General features: G+C 34.5%; 1 protein-coding gene across 1 annotated transcript; it reads right to left on the reverse strand.

Annotated features, from left to right (window-relative positions):
- Positions 1–461: 461 nt before the first annotated feature.
- LOC148197251 (receptor-like protein EIX2) lies at positions 462–3,831 on the reverse strand. The gene has a single exon (XM_088092344.1). It carries the CDS (start codon positions 3,829–3,831, stop codon positions 478–480), a length of 3,354 nt encoding a protein of 1,117 aa, XP_087948470.1. The 3' UTR covers positions 462–477.
- Between the last annotated feature and the right edge of the window lie 11,561 nt (positions 3,832–15,392).

A 15,392-nucleotide genomic window follows, 5' to 3' on the forward strand; every position in this document is an offset into this window, starting at 1 on the left:
AGTGTACACAAAAAAGTGTATAACATGTAAGCATTTTTAAAAGGGCCTACGCATAATTCATTTGAAAAAATGAAAACTTCTCATAACAGAGCGCACTATCAATAATTCCTTTACACCAATAAAAACAATTATTTCTGGAAAAAAGGAACTACCAATAGTAAAGCCATGAATAGGAGCGTAGGATATAATCAATGTTTAATAAAATTGATGAAAATCAGTATGTAGCTGAGAGAGACATCAATTAATTAAAGTATGTTTAGTGCTTTATTGTAAGCAAGAATCAAATTCTAACACTTACATTCATGGCAAGCCTTGTACATTTCTTTTTAGAAAGGTATTCTCGATTTCAATATAAAACCTACTTATTGATTTAATTATCTAAAGGAGAAATAAGAACTATAAATTCAAAGAAAGAAGTTATTAGAGTTATATACCAGCAGTTTTTGAACCACCTTCTGCACTCTGTTAGTTGTTTATCTACCTTTTGCGCTTCGCTAAGTTCACTTGAACCATTACAAATAGAGAGTCTATTAGTCTGTTCAAGAACCTCAGATAAGTCACTCTCCATGGTTGCCAAAGTAGTAATGGACCTAATAAGCCCCAAAAGCCTGTGAAGAATCCTACTCCCAAACTCCAGTATAATGCTTCATAGAAAACATAATATTCTCCATGGACTTCCGCTTTTTGAGGCTTTACTAATGTCTGATCTCCTTCACAACTCTTGTTAATTTGTTCACCACAAAGATCAACATTTCCTTCATAACTAGAGGCATCAAATGTATCCATGTGTCTTCCCAATGGGATTCTTCCAGAAAGAGAATTGTGTGACAAGTCCAAGTTTTGGAGAAAATTCATTTGAGAAAGAGAAGAAGGAATTCTCCCATAGAATTGATTTCTTGACAAGTCAAGGGATTCAAGTGAACTTAAATTTCCAATATCGGAAGGAATTTCTCCACTCAAATTGTTTCTTGATAAATTCAAAGAAACTAACCCCAGCATGTATGTTATCTCTTTCGGAATTTCACCGATTAAATTATTACACGAGAGATCAATACCCTGAAGAATCAATTCGGGATGTGTGAAGCTGCGTTCCATACCTTTCCACATCCACGTTATATGAAACGTATAATAAGTAGCACCGAAGAAATTATAAATTTCATAGTAAGTAGTATTGTACCAATGCACACCACTTTCAGTTTCAGCTTTGTCGATGCTCTTTTGAGACAATGCTGTAAAATTGTTTAAGCAAGTTGGAATTCCGTGAGACATCTTATTTTTGGAAAGATCCAACAATTGAATACGCTTCAAATAACATAGATGAAGGGGAATATCTCCAGAGAACTGATTCCCTCGCATGATCAAGATTATCAATTGCTGCATGTTTTCTCCAACCCATGATGGTATTGAACCGGACAACATATTCTCACTCACATCCAACATAATTAAATTCTTGCAATTCTCCAAAGAGGAAGGCAATTCGCCCGTTAAATTATTGTTTCGTAAAATCAAAGCTTCCAATTTGACAATGGTACCGATGGAGATAGGTATCTTCCCTGAAAATTGATTGCTGCTTAAATCAAGAAACAATAATTGGTTTACCGATTCCCAACAATCTGGAAGTTGCCCCTTTATTCGATTGTATGATAAATCCAAAGTGGCCAAGTTTGATGCTGTGATGTTTCCACATAAGAAATTTGAAAATTTATTTGCAGAGAGTAAGAGCTCGGAAGCTTCTAGTAAAAATAATGGAACTTCTCCCTCAAATTTATTTGAATTTAAAATTACAGATGGCCTGTAAGGAAGCTTCAATTGAATATTAGGGATTGAACCAATGAGATTATTGTGAGACATATTGAAATAGTACAGAATTTGCAACTTGTTCCAAAACCATTCTGGTACTAAATTATTCAACCCATTATCAGATACATCTAGCGATACTATGGAATTTTGAGTCTGGAGCCAATAAGGAAAACTCGGACCTAGCTTGCAAGATGCAAGATGCAAGTAACTTAATTGAAAGGGAGGAAGCCAACTCGAACCAAATTTTAGAGACAACGAGTTACCTGACAAGTCTAAGTAAAATAATTTGGAAAAATTAGAAAGATGAGCTTCAGTGACATCACCCTCTAAAGAATTCCCCTCCAACGATAAAATCTCCAACTCAGATAGCAGTCTGATGCTCTTGGGTATTTTGCCAGTAATTCCGTTATAAGATAAGTTCAATTCCCGTAATATGTGTATGCCACACCATGAAGAATTTCGAATGAAGATCGCAAGTTTGCCATTCAACTTGTTATTTGAGAGGTCTAATCTTTGTAATATGCACATGCTTCGAAAGAAAGACGGAACGTTGCCTTGTAGTTTGTTATTGGAGAGAGAAAGATATCCAAGAGAGTTCATCGCTTTCCCAAATGCACCGGGAATGGGACTTTCTAACAAGTTACTACTAATATCAATGATAAGTAGATTGGTGGTGAAGTTAGAAATCCAGTAAAATATAGCAGATGATTTTAAAAAGTTATGACTGAGATCAAGGATTTGAAGTGAGGACAAAAATTTCATTGTGGAAGTAGATGAAACATGGAAACTTCTGTCTATAAGACTGCAGTTTCGTAGATAAAGCTCTTGCAGTTTAGAGCTTATATTAAAATTCCCTAGAAACATTGATGATGTTAGATTATTATTAGAGAGGTCGAGGATCTTAAGAGATGGAAAATTTGGGCATAAAGAAGGTGGCAAAGCTATATTATTGTGAGAAAGATAAAGTTCTTTAAGATGAAGGCTAAAGTTAAACAAGAATTGAAGTGTTGATGATGTCAACTTATTAGAAGAGAGATCTAGGATGGTAAGAGGAATGGAACTTTTGGGAGAATGTGAATGAAACAAAGATTGGATATCATCATCCAAAAGATCATAATTTTTTAGCCTCAACTCCCTCAAGTTCGGAATGAGCTTATTAATACTTTGTAATAGCCACTGGTGAGAGAAACTAATATTATGCAATGAACTCAGCTCAAGAATGGTTAAAGAATGGAGAGTAGACAACCATTTTGCATCCTTAGGTTTTATATCAAAATGGCCAACTAGTCGGAGAGTGTGCAACAATGGAAGATTCCCTATGCGAAAAGGGATTTCTCCACAAAGGGAATTTGAAATATAGCTTGACGTTTTGGTTGTATATAGAGGAGTGTTATATCCAAGACTGAGATATTGTAACTTTCTGAAATTCCCAATTTGAGATGGGATTTTTCCGGAAAGATAAAACACTCCAAGATCAAGATATTGTAAATGTTTCAGATTCCCAATCTGAATCGGAATTTCTCCCCAAAGAACATTTTCCCCAAGATCTAGATAACGTAGTTGTAAGAGATTTCCAAGTGTAGGAGGAATCGTACCCGCAAAATAAGAATGGGAGAGATCAAGATATCCTAAGTTGGTGAAGGAGACCATGAACTCTGGGATGTAACTCAGTTCAAAACTATTATGACTGAGATCCATGTATTGAATATATGGCAAGTGAATGAATGAAGTGACATTGATTGCACCTCTCAAATAGGGTGTATCTCGAGAGTTTCCATGAAGATCAAGTAGTTGCACATGACCAGTATGACTATTGCATTGCACGCCTTTCCATTTGCAGCAATCTGTATTATTGGTCCAAGTGGAGAGCATGCCAAAGTTATCTATGAGACCTTCTTTGAAGCTGAGGAGTGCTTGCCTCTCCCTCTTTATGCACTCACTTTCACTTGAGTTCTTCAATCTCATACTAATTCCTGAGGCAAGCAAAGAAAGAAGAAGAACGTAAACTGTTTTGAGAAAATAAGCAGTCATTGTAGTTTTTCTGATATCAAATAATCTGAACTGAGGGAAGAGTAAACAAGAGTAGTATATTGCGAGAAACAAACTATGATTCATTTATATTCATAATTGTAAGAACCGGTTGCGTCTTTCCAAAAGTCTATGATATGCCTAATTTTTTCTTTTAATTTGGTTTTCTCCGGAACGAGGAAGATGATTGAATTAACCACACGAATAATCACATAATGAGGAAAATTAAAATTATTTCAATAAACTCTTACGATCAGCCCACGGTGTTAGAAAATTAGTTCACCAATAATGCAAAGGAAAAATAAAACTTGTTTTGTGGAAAAACAAGTTGTTGATTGTTCTTACTTTCTTTTTGTTGGTTCACCAATAATGCAAACGAAAAGAGAAAACATTGAACTAGTCCAAAAAAGACCTTAAACGATTAATTGGTGTATATAAATCCATTTAAAGTGTTAGAAAAAAGTAAGCATGCTAGACATTTTCAAAAGATGAAAATGAGACTAGCCCAGAAATTCCTTCAACCATTAATTAATTGTTATATTTGAATCTATTTTATGGGATAGAAAAATTAAGCATATCTCTTAGACACTTGAAAAGAAGAAAACAAAATTGGTACAAAGAACTTCAGGTTTCTACCATTCAAATCTATTTTACTATTAGCAAATTAAACACTTTACGAGAAAAGGAAAAAGAATGAAACCATTCAAATTGTGACACAAAGTAAATGAAAACAAAAGGAAAAAAATAATTTAGAAACACAATTACTAAAATACGATAAGAACATTTGGCGCCCACTGTGGGCCTTGTAAAATGTTTCCCCACCTTCATCTACCAATGCTCACCACTTGAAGCTAAGCCGAACACTCCTACAAAATGGAATCCAACCCAGTGACGACCCTCCAACAACAAATGCAAACACTTATCTAGTAGAACAAATAATGCATGCATTACAATGTCGAGCTTGAAAACCTACGTTCGCAACGATAGGTCGACCTCAATGAACTCCAAGACATTCGGAAAAACTTGACCAGCTTGGAAAATGAGAAATCACCTTCCCTACCTCGGCCTAATCTTCATGAGGAAGGCCCCCATAATTTTCGAACAGAGCACAACCCGCTAGCCCGACGAGGTTTGCATGAAAATCAAAGCCTATCTCCTCAACATTGTTGGAAAGAAGTATAGTCTGCCAACTCGGCGAGGTTCACATGGAAGTCAAAGTCGATCTCCTTAATGTTGAGCTTGAAGGGTCCGGAGGAGAAGGCCAACTTGACACAAAATGAGAGAAAGTCGGGGACAACCCTGCCACTCCGAACCCAGACTTGGAATCGGTGGAATTCCAAGATTCCATAAGACACCCTGGTGGGTGAGTAGGCCGGGAAGGTCATTAAACTCCCCAAAAGCATGATCGGGACTTTCAAATCAAGACTGACCATGTGGGGAATTTTCACCCTTTCACGACAGGAGAGGCTTGGGCACACATCACTAGGGAGCCGAATCGGCCACAAATCTAAAAGCATTTTGGATTTAGGCCAATATCCATACAGAAGATAATAATGTTTTTTGTAGGTTATTTCCAACTACCTTGGATGAACTGACCTTAGATTGGGACTATACGCTACCATTGTACTCGATGGATTCATTTGAAGCTTTAAGTATCATGTTTAGAGCTCAGTTTACGTATCGTAACCGATGACCACCTTGTTGGTAGCCTAAAAATGCACAAAGTAGGAGGAAAACGAAACCTTCTGACATTTGACGAAAAGATTCACCATGACAATGACAACGATCCTAGACCTCACTCCATCAATGATCTTGCATTCGTTAATATGTGGTCTACATCCCGAACCCTTCTCAAACTCCTTGTTTACAGAGAAACCAGACAACATGAATGATCTCAAGGACCAAGTAATCAAGTACATAGCCATTAATGAAAACGGGTAGAAAAGGACCAATATCAAATAGGAGGAACAAGTAGGAAGAACAATGTCACTAACCAAGTTCCTAGCAAGGTATACAGATCTAGAGGAATAATGTCATTTGAAGGATGTCATTGAATAGATGATATGATCCAGAGCTTTATCCTGTTTCATTCAAACAAGAAGCGACAATTGAGGAAAAGGACACATAGGCTTCCCAGGCCACGGTTGGGGTAAGGATGAGGAAATTGTTTAGGAAAGGGTCAAGGATAGCCGAATCTGCCTAACATGGTTCTCCAAATCCTAAGGCCTAAGTCCATCCATGATCGGTAACCCACCACAATGTAGCCGATCATTCGGAGCCAGATTGTTCAACCAAGCCTTGCCCAAGCAAGGAATAACATCCACATGTCATTCGTTTCTCAAAATCTAACGCTGAGTGGTACAATGGCTACGTTGAGCAATACTTTTGCTTATGTGGCAAGTTGTGCCATATTTCTTCTAGTTATTGAGAGAAGTTCATCTTTGATTGTTGGAGACAATATTTTTCACTTTTTGGAGAGCTTGGTGGTCTGCTAGGACTTATAGGAACTAAAACTGTCAAAATGGGTCACAACCCGTGAGCCAACCCGGCCCACCACGGGTTTGAGCCGGGTTGGGTTAGAAACAATTGTATTTTTTTTATGCGGGTCAGATTTCAACTCGGCTCATTTAAACATGGCTCATGCGGGTTGAACCCGTGGTGGGCCGAGTTAGCCCACCAACCCACCTCCTAATTTTATTTTATTAAAATTTAATTTTAATTTTATAAAAAATATTTATTATTATTTTTTTGCTTGAAAAATTATTTAAATTCCTTATTTTCAAAATTAATTAAACACCCATGTTGGGAGTGAAATTTGAAAGTAAAACTTGTTTAGATTTGAATTATAGAAATTTTGTAAATTTTTTTTATTTAAAAAAATTGTAATTAAATGAGCCAATGAGTCAACCCGTTTACCCACCAACCCGTGGTGGGTCGGACCAGGTTTGAATTTTTTAGGCTCGCTAATAAATGAGCCGGGTTGGGTTGGCTCACTAAGTGACCAACCCGTGGTGGGCCGACCCGGGTCGAGCCAGGTGGCCCGTTTTGACAGCTCTAATGGGAACCAGCCCTTCTTCCCTCTTGTATCTCGATCTTATTCCATCTTTCATTTTGTAAGTTTGGGTTCTCCATGATAACGGAGAGCTAAACCCATTTTGTTTAGGATAGATGTAACCAATAAATTCTCTCTTATTTTGCGAATGCCTTGAATATATTATGATAGTATTCTTGTTTCCGTACTTAATGCTCGCTTTGATGTCGCCATTCATAGCTTGGTGCTTGCTCATTAGGTATTGGAAAATATCTTTTGAAAATATCTTTAAAAGTTAAGCATACCACTTGGAACTCCTTCAAATGCAGGTGTGGATCTTCTTAAGCCACTCCATGGTAGTTAGGCAACCTCTTGAGAAGCTTGTACAACCACTCCTGTGAATTGGCCATCTCCTGGTACTGAACAGAACTTGTCTAAATTTGGATTTCACTTCAAGAAAGGAATTATACCAAACACAAAAGGAACAATATAGAGAGGAACCATTATTTATAGATTTCAAGGTTTTCAAAAACACAAGTTATACACACAGAAATTAAACACACAGACTACTGAAAACAGAAAAAGATAAAGCTAACAAGACTAACCTAACACTCTAAAACTTAACTCGTCGAGTCCCCGGCAACAGCGCCATTTGTTAGATTGAATTTTGTTTGCACAAAATCAGAACAAAGCTAGATTTCCCCACTAATGAAGTATAGGGATAACTTATGTATCAATCCTCGGACTCAATACAATTAAGTTTTAAAATGTAGACTGAATCTTGATTTTTATTTATTATCTAACTACTAATGCAAAGTGGGGGCATTTAAAATGAATAAATGAAACAAAAAAGGAAAAATCTAGTCTAAAGTAAAATCTGTTAGAAGAAAAAAAAACTGCAAGAAAAGAATTTAAAACTAGAACCTAAACTATAGTATAGAGTCTATGTATACTAAAAATTATCAATGCAAGGAAACTAAAATTAAAACCGAATAAGAAACTAAAGAAGTGGTATAGACATGTATCAGAACCAAAAGAATGGACAATTTAACATCTAAGCTACTAAACCTAATCGTTTTTCACAAGAAGACAAAAATCAAAGAATTAGAGTAAGAAGTATTATCAACTAAAACTGAAATGAACAACTAAATGAAATATGTAGATTTAAAACAATACCAAATCAAACTATCATATCTTCAAATCAACTGCCATAAAAGTTGATTTGAACATCATTGGAGTTATATCAAAAGGCGTAACTCCTAGACACAACCTCAATAACTTTTGTTTAACTACTGCTTTTGCGTCTCAGATATAACCCAAAAATATAAAAGAAGCTCTTCAAGATGATAAATGGTGCATTACAAAGCAAGAACAACTAAACCAATTTGAAAGGAATGATGTTTGGGAACTCATTCCTAGAAAAGAGGATTATCAAGTCATTGGCACTGAAATTGGAGAGACAACCTTTAAGTAAATGGGATTTATTGCTCGTGGACGAGTGCTTATTCTCAAGGATGACGATCATCAGGATGATGACGACAATGACATGGATGCCCATATGGCAGAACCAGCAAGACTTGCTGCTCCATCAGAAGCTGGACCATCTACCATGCCTTCATCCTCTTCTCTCTCCATAGAAGAATATTTTGCCAATCTATCAAAGCAGATGGAAGACATGAGTTTGGCTCATCAAGAAAGATTTTATGAGATTATTGAAATGTAACAAACTCATTATGATTATGTCACTCAAAGGTTTCAAGACCTTGATACTAGATTAGGCAATATTGAGGGACACTTTAATCTTCAACCCCAATATTATCCTCCATCCCCTTCTTGTTAGAGTTTGATTTGTATTAGGATTTGAGCTTATATGTTTGCTTTATTTTCTTCATGTACCGTGATATTTCATTTTTTTATGCAAAATTTGAATTTTCATTAAGTCTTGCAGTGAATTTATTCTCTTTTTAAGTGGGGGAAACACTTGAGGGGGAGCTTTCACTTACTTTTTGCTTATGATAAAAAAGGGGAAGAAACACTTCTAGTGCAGTTGCTACTAACTTGTTCTATGTTTTTGGCTTAAAATTTGTACAAATTTTCAGAAGATGCTTTTAAACAGAGAATTTTTTATCATCATAAAAAAGTAGGGGATTTTTACCAATGAGGAGCATTGGTGTCTTGAAGATAATGATTTTGATGATGTTACAAAGTGAAAAATATGAAGATCCTTTGTTGTATTAAGTTTAAAAGCATTCCTGTAGAATAAAATGTTAAGAATTAGAAGGCGGAGAGAGGTTGAGCCGAACGGTGGACAATGGTGAGAGAGAAGAAGAAGGGCACCGAACGGTGGAAAGCTGTGAGAGAGAAGAAGAAGGGAGCCGAACAACAGAAGGCGGTTAGGATCGAGTCGAACGGTAAAAGATGGTTAGAGGACGAGCTGAATGATGGAAGGCAATGAGGAATCAAGCCTAACGATAGAAGGCGGTGAGGGCTCAAACCGAATGATGGAAGGAGGTCAAGAATTAGAGCCGACCGTTTGAAGAGTTAATATCCAAATTGTTCCAAGTCTCGTAGATAATCGATTATCACTAGCAGTTGTAATATGTCTCTTTAGTTTCAGACCAATAGGTTATATATATATATATATATATATATATATATATATATATATATATATTTGTCAAACCTTTTAAAGGGTTTATCTATGTCATTTGAGAATACAGTTTGTCTAAGGAAGTTCTCAAGTGATAGTATTTGCTCTTATCAAGTCTTGTGAATAGTAGAAGGTCGCGCTTTGTGTGTCAAAGGTCGGAGTGATTCTCTTCAAGTTGGCTGACCATTTTCTTCCGGTTCGTTTGTCGAAGGAAGGTTTTTTGTTGCTCTTAATTTCTATTCATCTTATTGTAATTGTTAAATTAATTTTAGTGAAACAGTTAATCACTCTTTATAGTGATTAACAACTGGAAGTAGAATCTATTGATTCAAACCTAGATGAAAATCATTTGTGTGATTTTTCTCTTCCTTACACTCTTTAAACTTTCAGCACACCAACTGTTCGATAAAAGTTTTATAAGAAAATTAAAGGAACCATTTTATTGACCGAACACACTTTTCTACTCTTAACAATCGAATCTGTTTTAACTCCGCAGTGCAAAATCATTACCGATTATTCCACAAATGGGTGATGTTGTTTTTGATGCACCAGTCCAGGTTGAATGTGACTCTAACCTTGCCATTGGTTTATCTGAAATGTGCACTATTATAAATTGTTTGCATGCTTTACCCGATGTGCCTCATAACTTTAAATTGTTGGATGAGATTTTTGTTGTGCATCATATAAATAAACCTACTGATGGGTGTTCTATTCTTGAATAATTCTTTCTTGTTTCTTTTGTATATAGTTGTGTTTTGATCTGTGCTGTTTAGGAACCTTACCCACCCATACATCGAGGGAAATGTGCCTCTTAAGTGTGGGGGTGGGAATATATAAGTTTAATTTCTTTGTTCTAATGTAAATAATCTTGCTTATTATATGTTTTTGTAGTAAAATAGAGGTAAATTTTTTTTTCTAAGTAGTTTTTCCCTTTAGTTTTAGGTCTGGTAGTTTATAAATACATATTGTAGTTTTCTATTCTTGTTTTAGTCTGTAAATACCTACTTCTTGTTACTTTTATGATTTGTTTTAGCCTTTGTAAATAGGAAATTACTCTAGGTTCTTTTTACTTTTGAGTTATGTTTTTTGATCCTTTTCCATTCTTTATCCTTGTTTTATATTTTTAGATCTTCTTAGGTTATCTTTTGTTATTTTCCTTGTTATACCTTTCATTTGAATTTGTCTTAGTTTGGTCTAGGTTTTGTTTCTAGTATTACTTAATTCTTTGCTTTGTTTCAATTCTTTTGTACATAATTGCTTAGTTTTTAGGAGTAGTTTCCCTTGTTTTTAGGTTCTATTTAGTTTAGTTTTTAAAATCCTTTTTGTAAGCTGAATATCCTAGGTTAATTTTGCTGTTTTATTGAATTTCTTTGAAATTTTTGAGTTGCATGCATATTTCAGGACATCTAGCTTAATTAGGATGAGTTGAAGTAAGGTAGAGTGCGTAGAATTTTGAGAAACCAACTTTGGAGTCAACTTGGCAGATATTGCCCAGTGAGTCTTGAGCCTTAATTATTTGTATTATGTTTACACCTAGGTTAGTGACATTCTAGAACTTTTGCATTTTCTCTTTCATATAGCTAAATTGTAATGCATTTTTTATGTGATTCAGGACTTCTTTTCTTTTAATCTTCTAGCCAAATAGCCCATCCTACCATTTCTTTTCCATTGTACCTTTATTTGAGCCTTAGCCTATTCCTTGTGTTCATATCACATTACAAGCCCCTAACCATCTGAAAACCAAATACATCAACCCTTAGAGTCCTGTGAAAAGTAGAGGACAATACAGGAATTTAGTGAGTGCAAGAAAAATAAATGGTTAGAGGTGAAAAATAAAAGAAAGATGGCTATGAAAAATCTGGTCTGAAAAGAAAGAAAAGGTCTAGAAAAAGAGAAAGAATGAGAAAAATAGAAAATTGAGTTGAGAATAAGACTTGAACAGAAAAAGAGAGTGGCGAAGAAAGAAAAAATTAGTGTCTGGCCAAGCCAAATTGAAATACATTCATTGAGTTTCAATTTTCTCTTCTTTCTTTCACATTTATGTAATTCATTCCAGCTTCTGTTTTCTATCCATCTAGCCTATTCCTTTCTCCTTTTCGTTACAAGTCTAACAAAGTCCTGATGATCTTGGGTGTGCATATGTTTAGTAGTGGAAATTATATTGTGTGCAACCCTATGGTAATGTTGCTTAGCCTAGTGTGTTGAGTGCTGAAAATACCAATGATGAAAACACATTAGAGTTGAGTGCAACCACTTACTTGTGAGGTCAAGTTGAGTTTAGTAGTTCATTCTTTCATATTTTGTTGCATAGTTGCATTCTTTTAGAAATTCCTAACATGCTTGGTTGTCTTAATTATGTTTTCTTAGCTTTAAATTTTAAGGATTTTTAGTGATACAATAGGATTTGTCTAGGTGTTTTCTGGTTTGTAAATTGGTTTTGTTCTTTTTCCATTGTGTTGTTTTCTTCTCTTTCTTTTCCACTACCCAAGAGGGCAATTGTCTAAGTATGGGGTGTGATAACTCCTTAATTTTGCATATTTGTCTTTGTTTAGGAGTTTTTCTTAGCTTCTTTTAGTTTCTTATTGCTTAGAATTATGATAGTTTTAGGTTTTTCCTTTAATTCTTTAGCTTTATAGAATTTTAGTTTAAAATAGATTATTAAGTATATTTTTAGTATTTTTGTAAATAAGTAGGAAAATAATATCTTTTAGAAAATCTTTTAATAAAAAAAAGTTGTTTTTCTTAGTTAGGATACAAAGTGAATAGGGTCATCTGATTATGAAACGTCCCAAGCAAGTTTTCGCTTTTCCCTCTTTCATTTTCTCTTTTCTTTTCCATTTTCTTCAAACCCTATATAAAGGGGCTTCTACCATGTAATAGATACTTTACTTTGTCACTTTCAGATACATGGTCTTACATTTTGTAGATTAGGGTTTTTACGCTTTCGTAGAGGTAGAAGTTCTTGGCTACTAGATTTCACCGATAGGCTTGCGAGAGTGACAATTGCAAGTGGTTTGGTGAGTTCGGTAGTGTGTAATTCTCTTTTCATGTTTATAAAGTTCAGATCTGTGCTTTTCTTCTATTCTTATTTGTGTTGCGATTTTTTTTCTTTGCTTTTGATTTCTGCAATTGTTATGCTTTGAAATTGATTTGAACTCTATAACTCTGCATTTCTATGAATCATTTAGGAATTAATTGACTCCATAATGAGCATATATTTTCAAGATGTCTTCTCGAGTTAGAGATGAGTCCAATGCATAAAGATTCATTCATATTATGTTTCTATTTTTTTTAAGTGTATATCAGATTTAGATTTGCATTGATTGAGAATGAGTGGACATTACCATTGCAAGTTCTGAAATATGAACTATAAGACCCTCTAATGGGCTTACTCTAGCCAGAATGTATTTTTAAGTGTAATTGAGATTTTATCCTCAATCATTTGCACATTTAAATTCTGTTTGTTAATTTTAGATGGATGAATAGGCTAATGAACATTGGTTGGACAAATGAGTGGAAAGAGTCAATTCAAAGTTCTGAAATATGAACTAGATTACTCCAAAGTGGGAGTCACATTAACAGGATTTCTTCCTGCGAATTATTAGTACTCTTTTATTCACTCCAATGTACATTCACCTATGAAATCAATTATGCTTTTGAGATTGTTATCCTGCTTTTGATTAGTTGAATTTAGGTACTGATTTTGCTTTGTTTTCAATTCCAAATTATATTCTTATTTTCTTTTTGGTGATATATAGATTAGGATAGAGTTGATTTTTGGTGCTAATTTACTATATCTTCAATTTAAGGATTTTACATTTTGATTACAATTGTGGTTTGAATTCAAATGTTATCATTTTGTTGTTTTACCTTAGGTTTGATGAATTTTTCAATTTCTAGTTTGCTACTACAATGTGTTAGGGTTTAGATTCCAATTCTTAATTCAAATTTCCTTGCGTATATGTTTCTTTTGTTTTAGCATTTAATTTTGCATTCTTGATTTGAGTTGTTGAATCTATTTTTACTGTAATAGATATTTTCATGTTTATATTATGCAATTTTGTTAACTTCTAAGTCTGTGAGATGTTGAGTTTTGATAGATAGTTGTTTTTAGGTTCTTTTGATGGGTTGATAATAGTTTAGGTTTTATTTCTTGATTTCATTTCTTGTTCATGATGAGTTGTTTCTGGTAGTTGATTTACACATATGATATTTTGATTTGATATTGTTTTAAATCTGCATATTTCATTTAGTTGTTGATTTCAGTTTTAGTTGATAATACTTCTTAGTTTGATTCTTTGAAAAGTAGATTAGGTTCACTACCTTAGATATTAAACTGTCCATTATTTTGGTTCTGATACATGTATATACCATTTCTTTTATGCATTCTTAGTTTCTTATTCAGTTTTAATTTTAGTTTCTTTGCATTGTTAATTTTTAGCATTCATAGGTTAGTTTGAGTTTCATTCACTTCTCATCTTAGTTTAGGTTATGTCCTATTATACATAGATTCTATACAATAGTTTAGGTTCTAGCTTTAAATTATCTTCTTGCATTTTTTTTTTATTTCTTCAAATAGATTTTAGTTTAGACTAGATTTTCCCTTTTTTCTTCATTCATTCATTTTAAATGCCCTCACCTTGCATTAGTAGTTCGATAATAAATAAAAAGCAAGATTAACTTTACATTTTAAAACGTAATTGTACCAAGTCCGAGGATTGATACATAGATTATCCCTATACTTCATTAGTGGAGAAACCTAGCTTTGTTCTGATTTTGTGCGACCAAAATTCAGTCTAACAAATGACACTATTGTCGGGTACTCAGCGAGTTAAGTTTTAGAGTGTTAGATTAGTCTTGTTAGCTTTATCTTTTTCTGTTTTTAGTAGTTTGTGTGTTTATTTTCTGTATGTCTCGCTTGTGTTTTTAAAAATTTTGAAATTTGTAAACCACGGTTCCTCTCTATATTTTGCTTTGTGTTTTGTATAAATCCTTTCTTGAAGTCAAATCCAGGTTTAGACAGGTTTTGTTCAGTACCAGGAGATGACCAATTCATAGGAGTGGCTGAGCTTATCAGGAGGTTGCCTAAGTACCATGAAGTGGCTAAAGAAGATCCACACCTGCATTTGAAAGAGTTCCAAGTGGTCTACTAAACTTTTAAGCCAGCAGATGTCCTTGAAGATTGGGCCAAGTTGAAGACATTTCCCTTCTCTTTGAAAGATGCAGCCAAAGACCGGTTCCTCTACAAGACTGATACATCACTATTCACTTCCTAGGTTGAGATGCAGAGAAGTTTTTTGGAGAAGTTCTTCCTAACCTCAACAACGATCTCTAAGCGAAGGGAAATAAGTTCCATTATGCAATATCAAGGAGAAACACTGAGGGAGTACTAGGACAAATTCAACCAACTGTGTGCCTCGTGTCCAGATCATCAAATCAGTGAGCACTTGCTCATCCTGCACTTCATTGATGGACTAAGCATGAAGGATAGAATCGGTGTTGATGCTATTGTTGGAGGGTCTATTATGGATAAGACAGTTTTTGAAGCTAGGTCTTTGATAGCCAAGTTGAGTGGGTTTCATGATGAAGCTACTAAATCTGGAGAGAGCACAGGTTTTGAGTTGCAACCAGTATAAATTTTCTTTGAACTTAGCATTCTTGTTAATTTTCCTGAAAATCAAACTTGTTTTGATGGTTTTGATATGCTAAAGATTGAACTCATAGAACTTGTTTTGAGCACTGATACTTTGATGCTTGTGCATTCTTGTATTCTTAGTTCAACTTTTGAAATTGAGCATATTAATATGTCTCTTGATGTTTCAGATTCATGCATGACTTTGATATTGTTTCATTTGAGGATAGGTTTTCATAGTATGTTGATGC

The sequence above is a fragment of the Vigna umbellata genome, chromosome 6 (assembly GCF_029865625.1).
Source record: "Vigna umbellata cultivar VRB3 chromosome 6, Vumbellata_1.0, whole genome shotgun sequence".
NCBI classification, from domain to species: Eukaryota; Viridiplantae; Streptophyta; class Magnoliopsida; order Fabales; family Fabaceae; genus Vigna; species Vigna umbellata.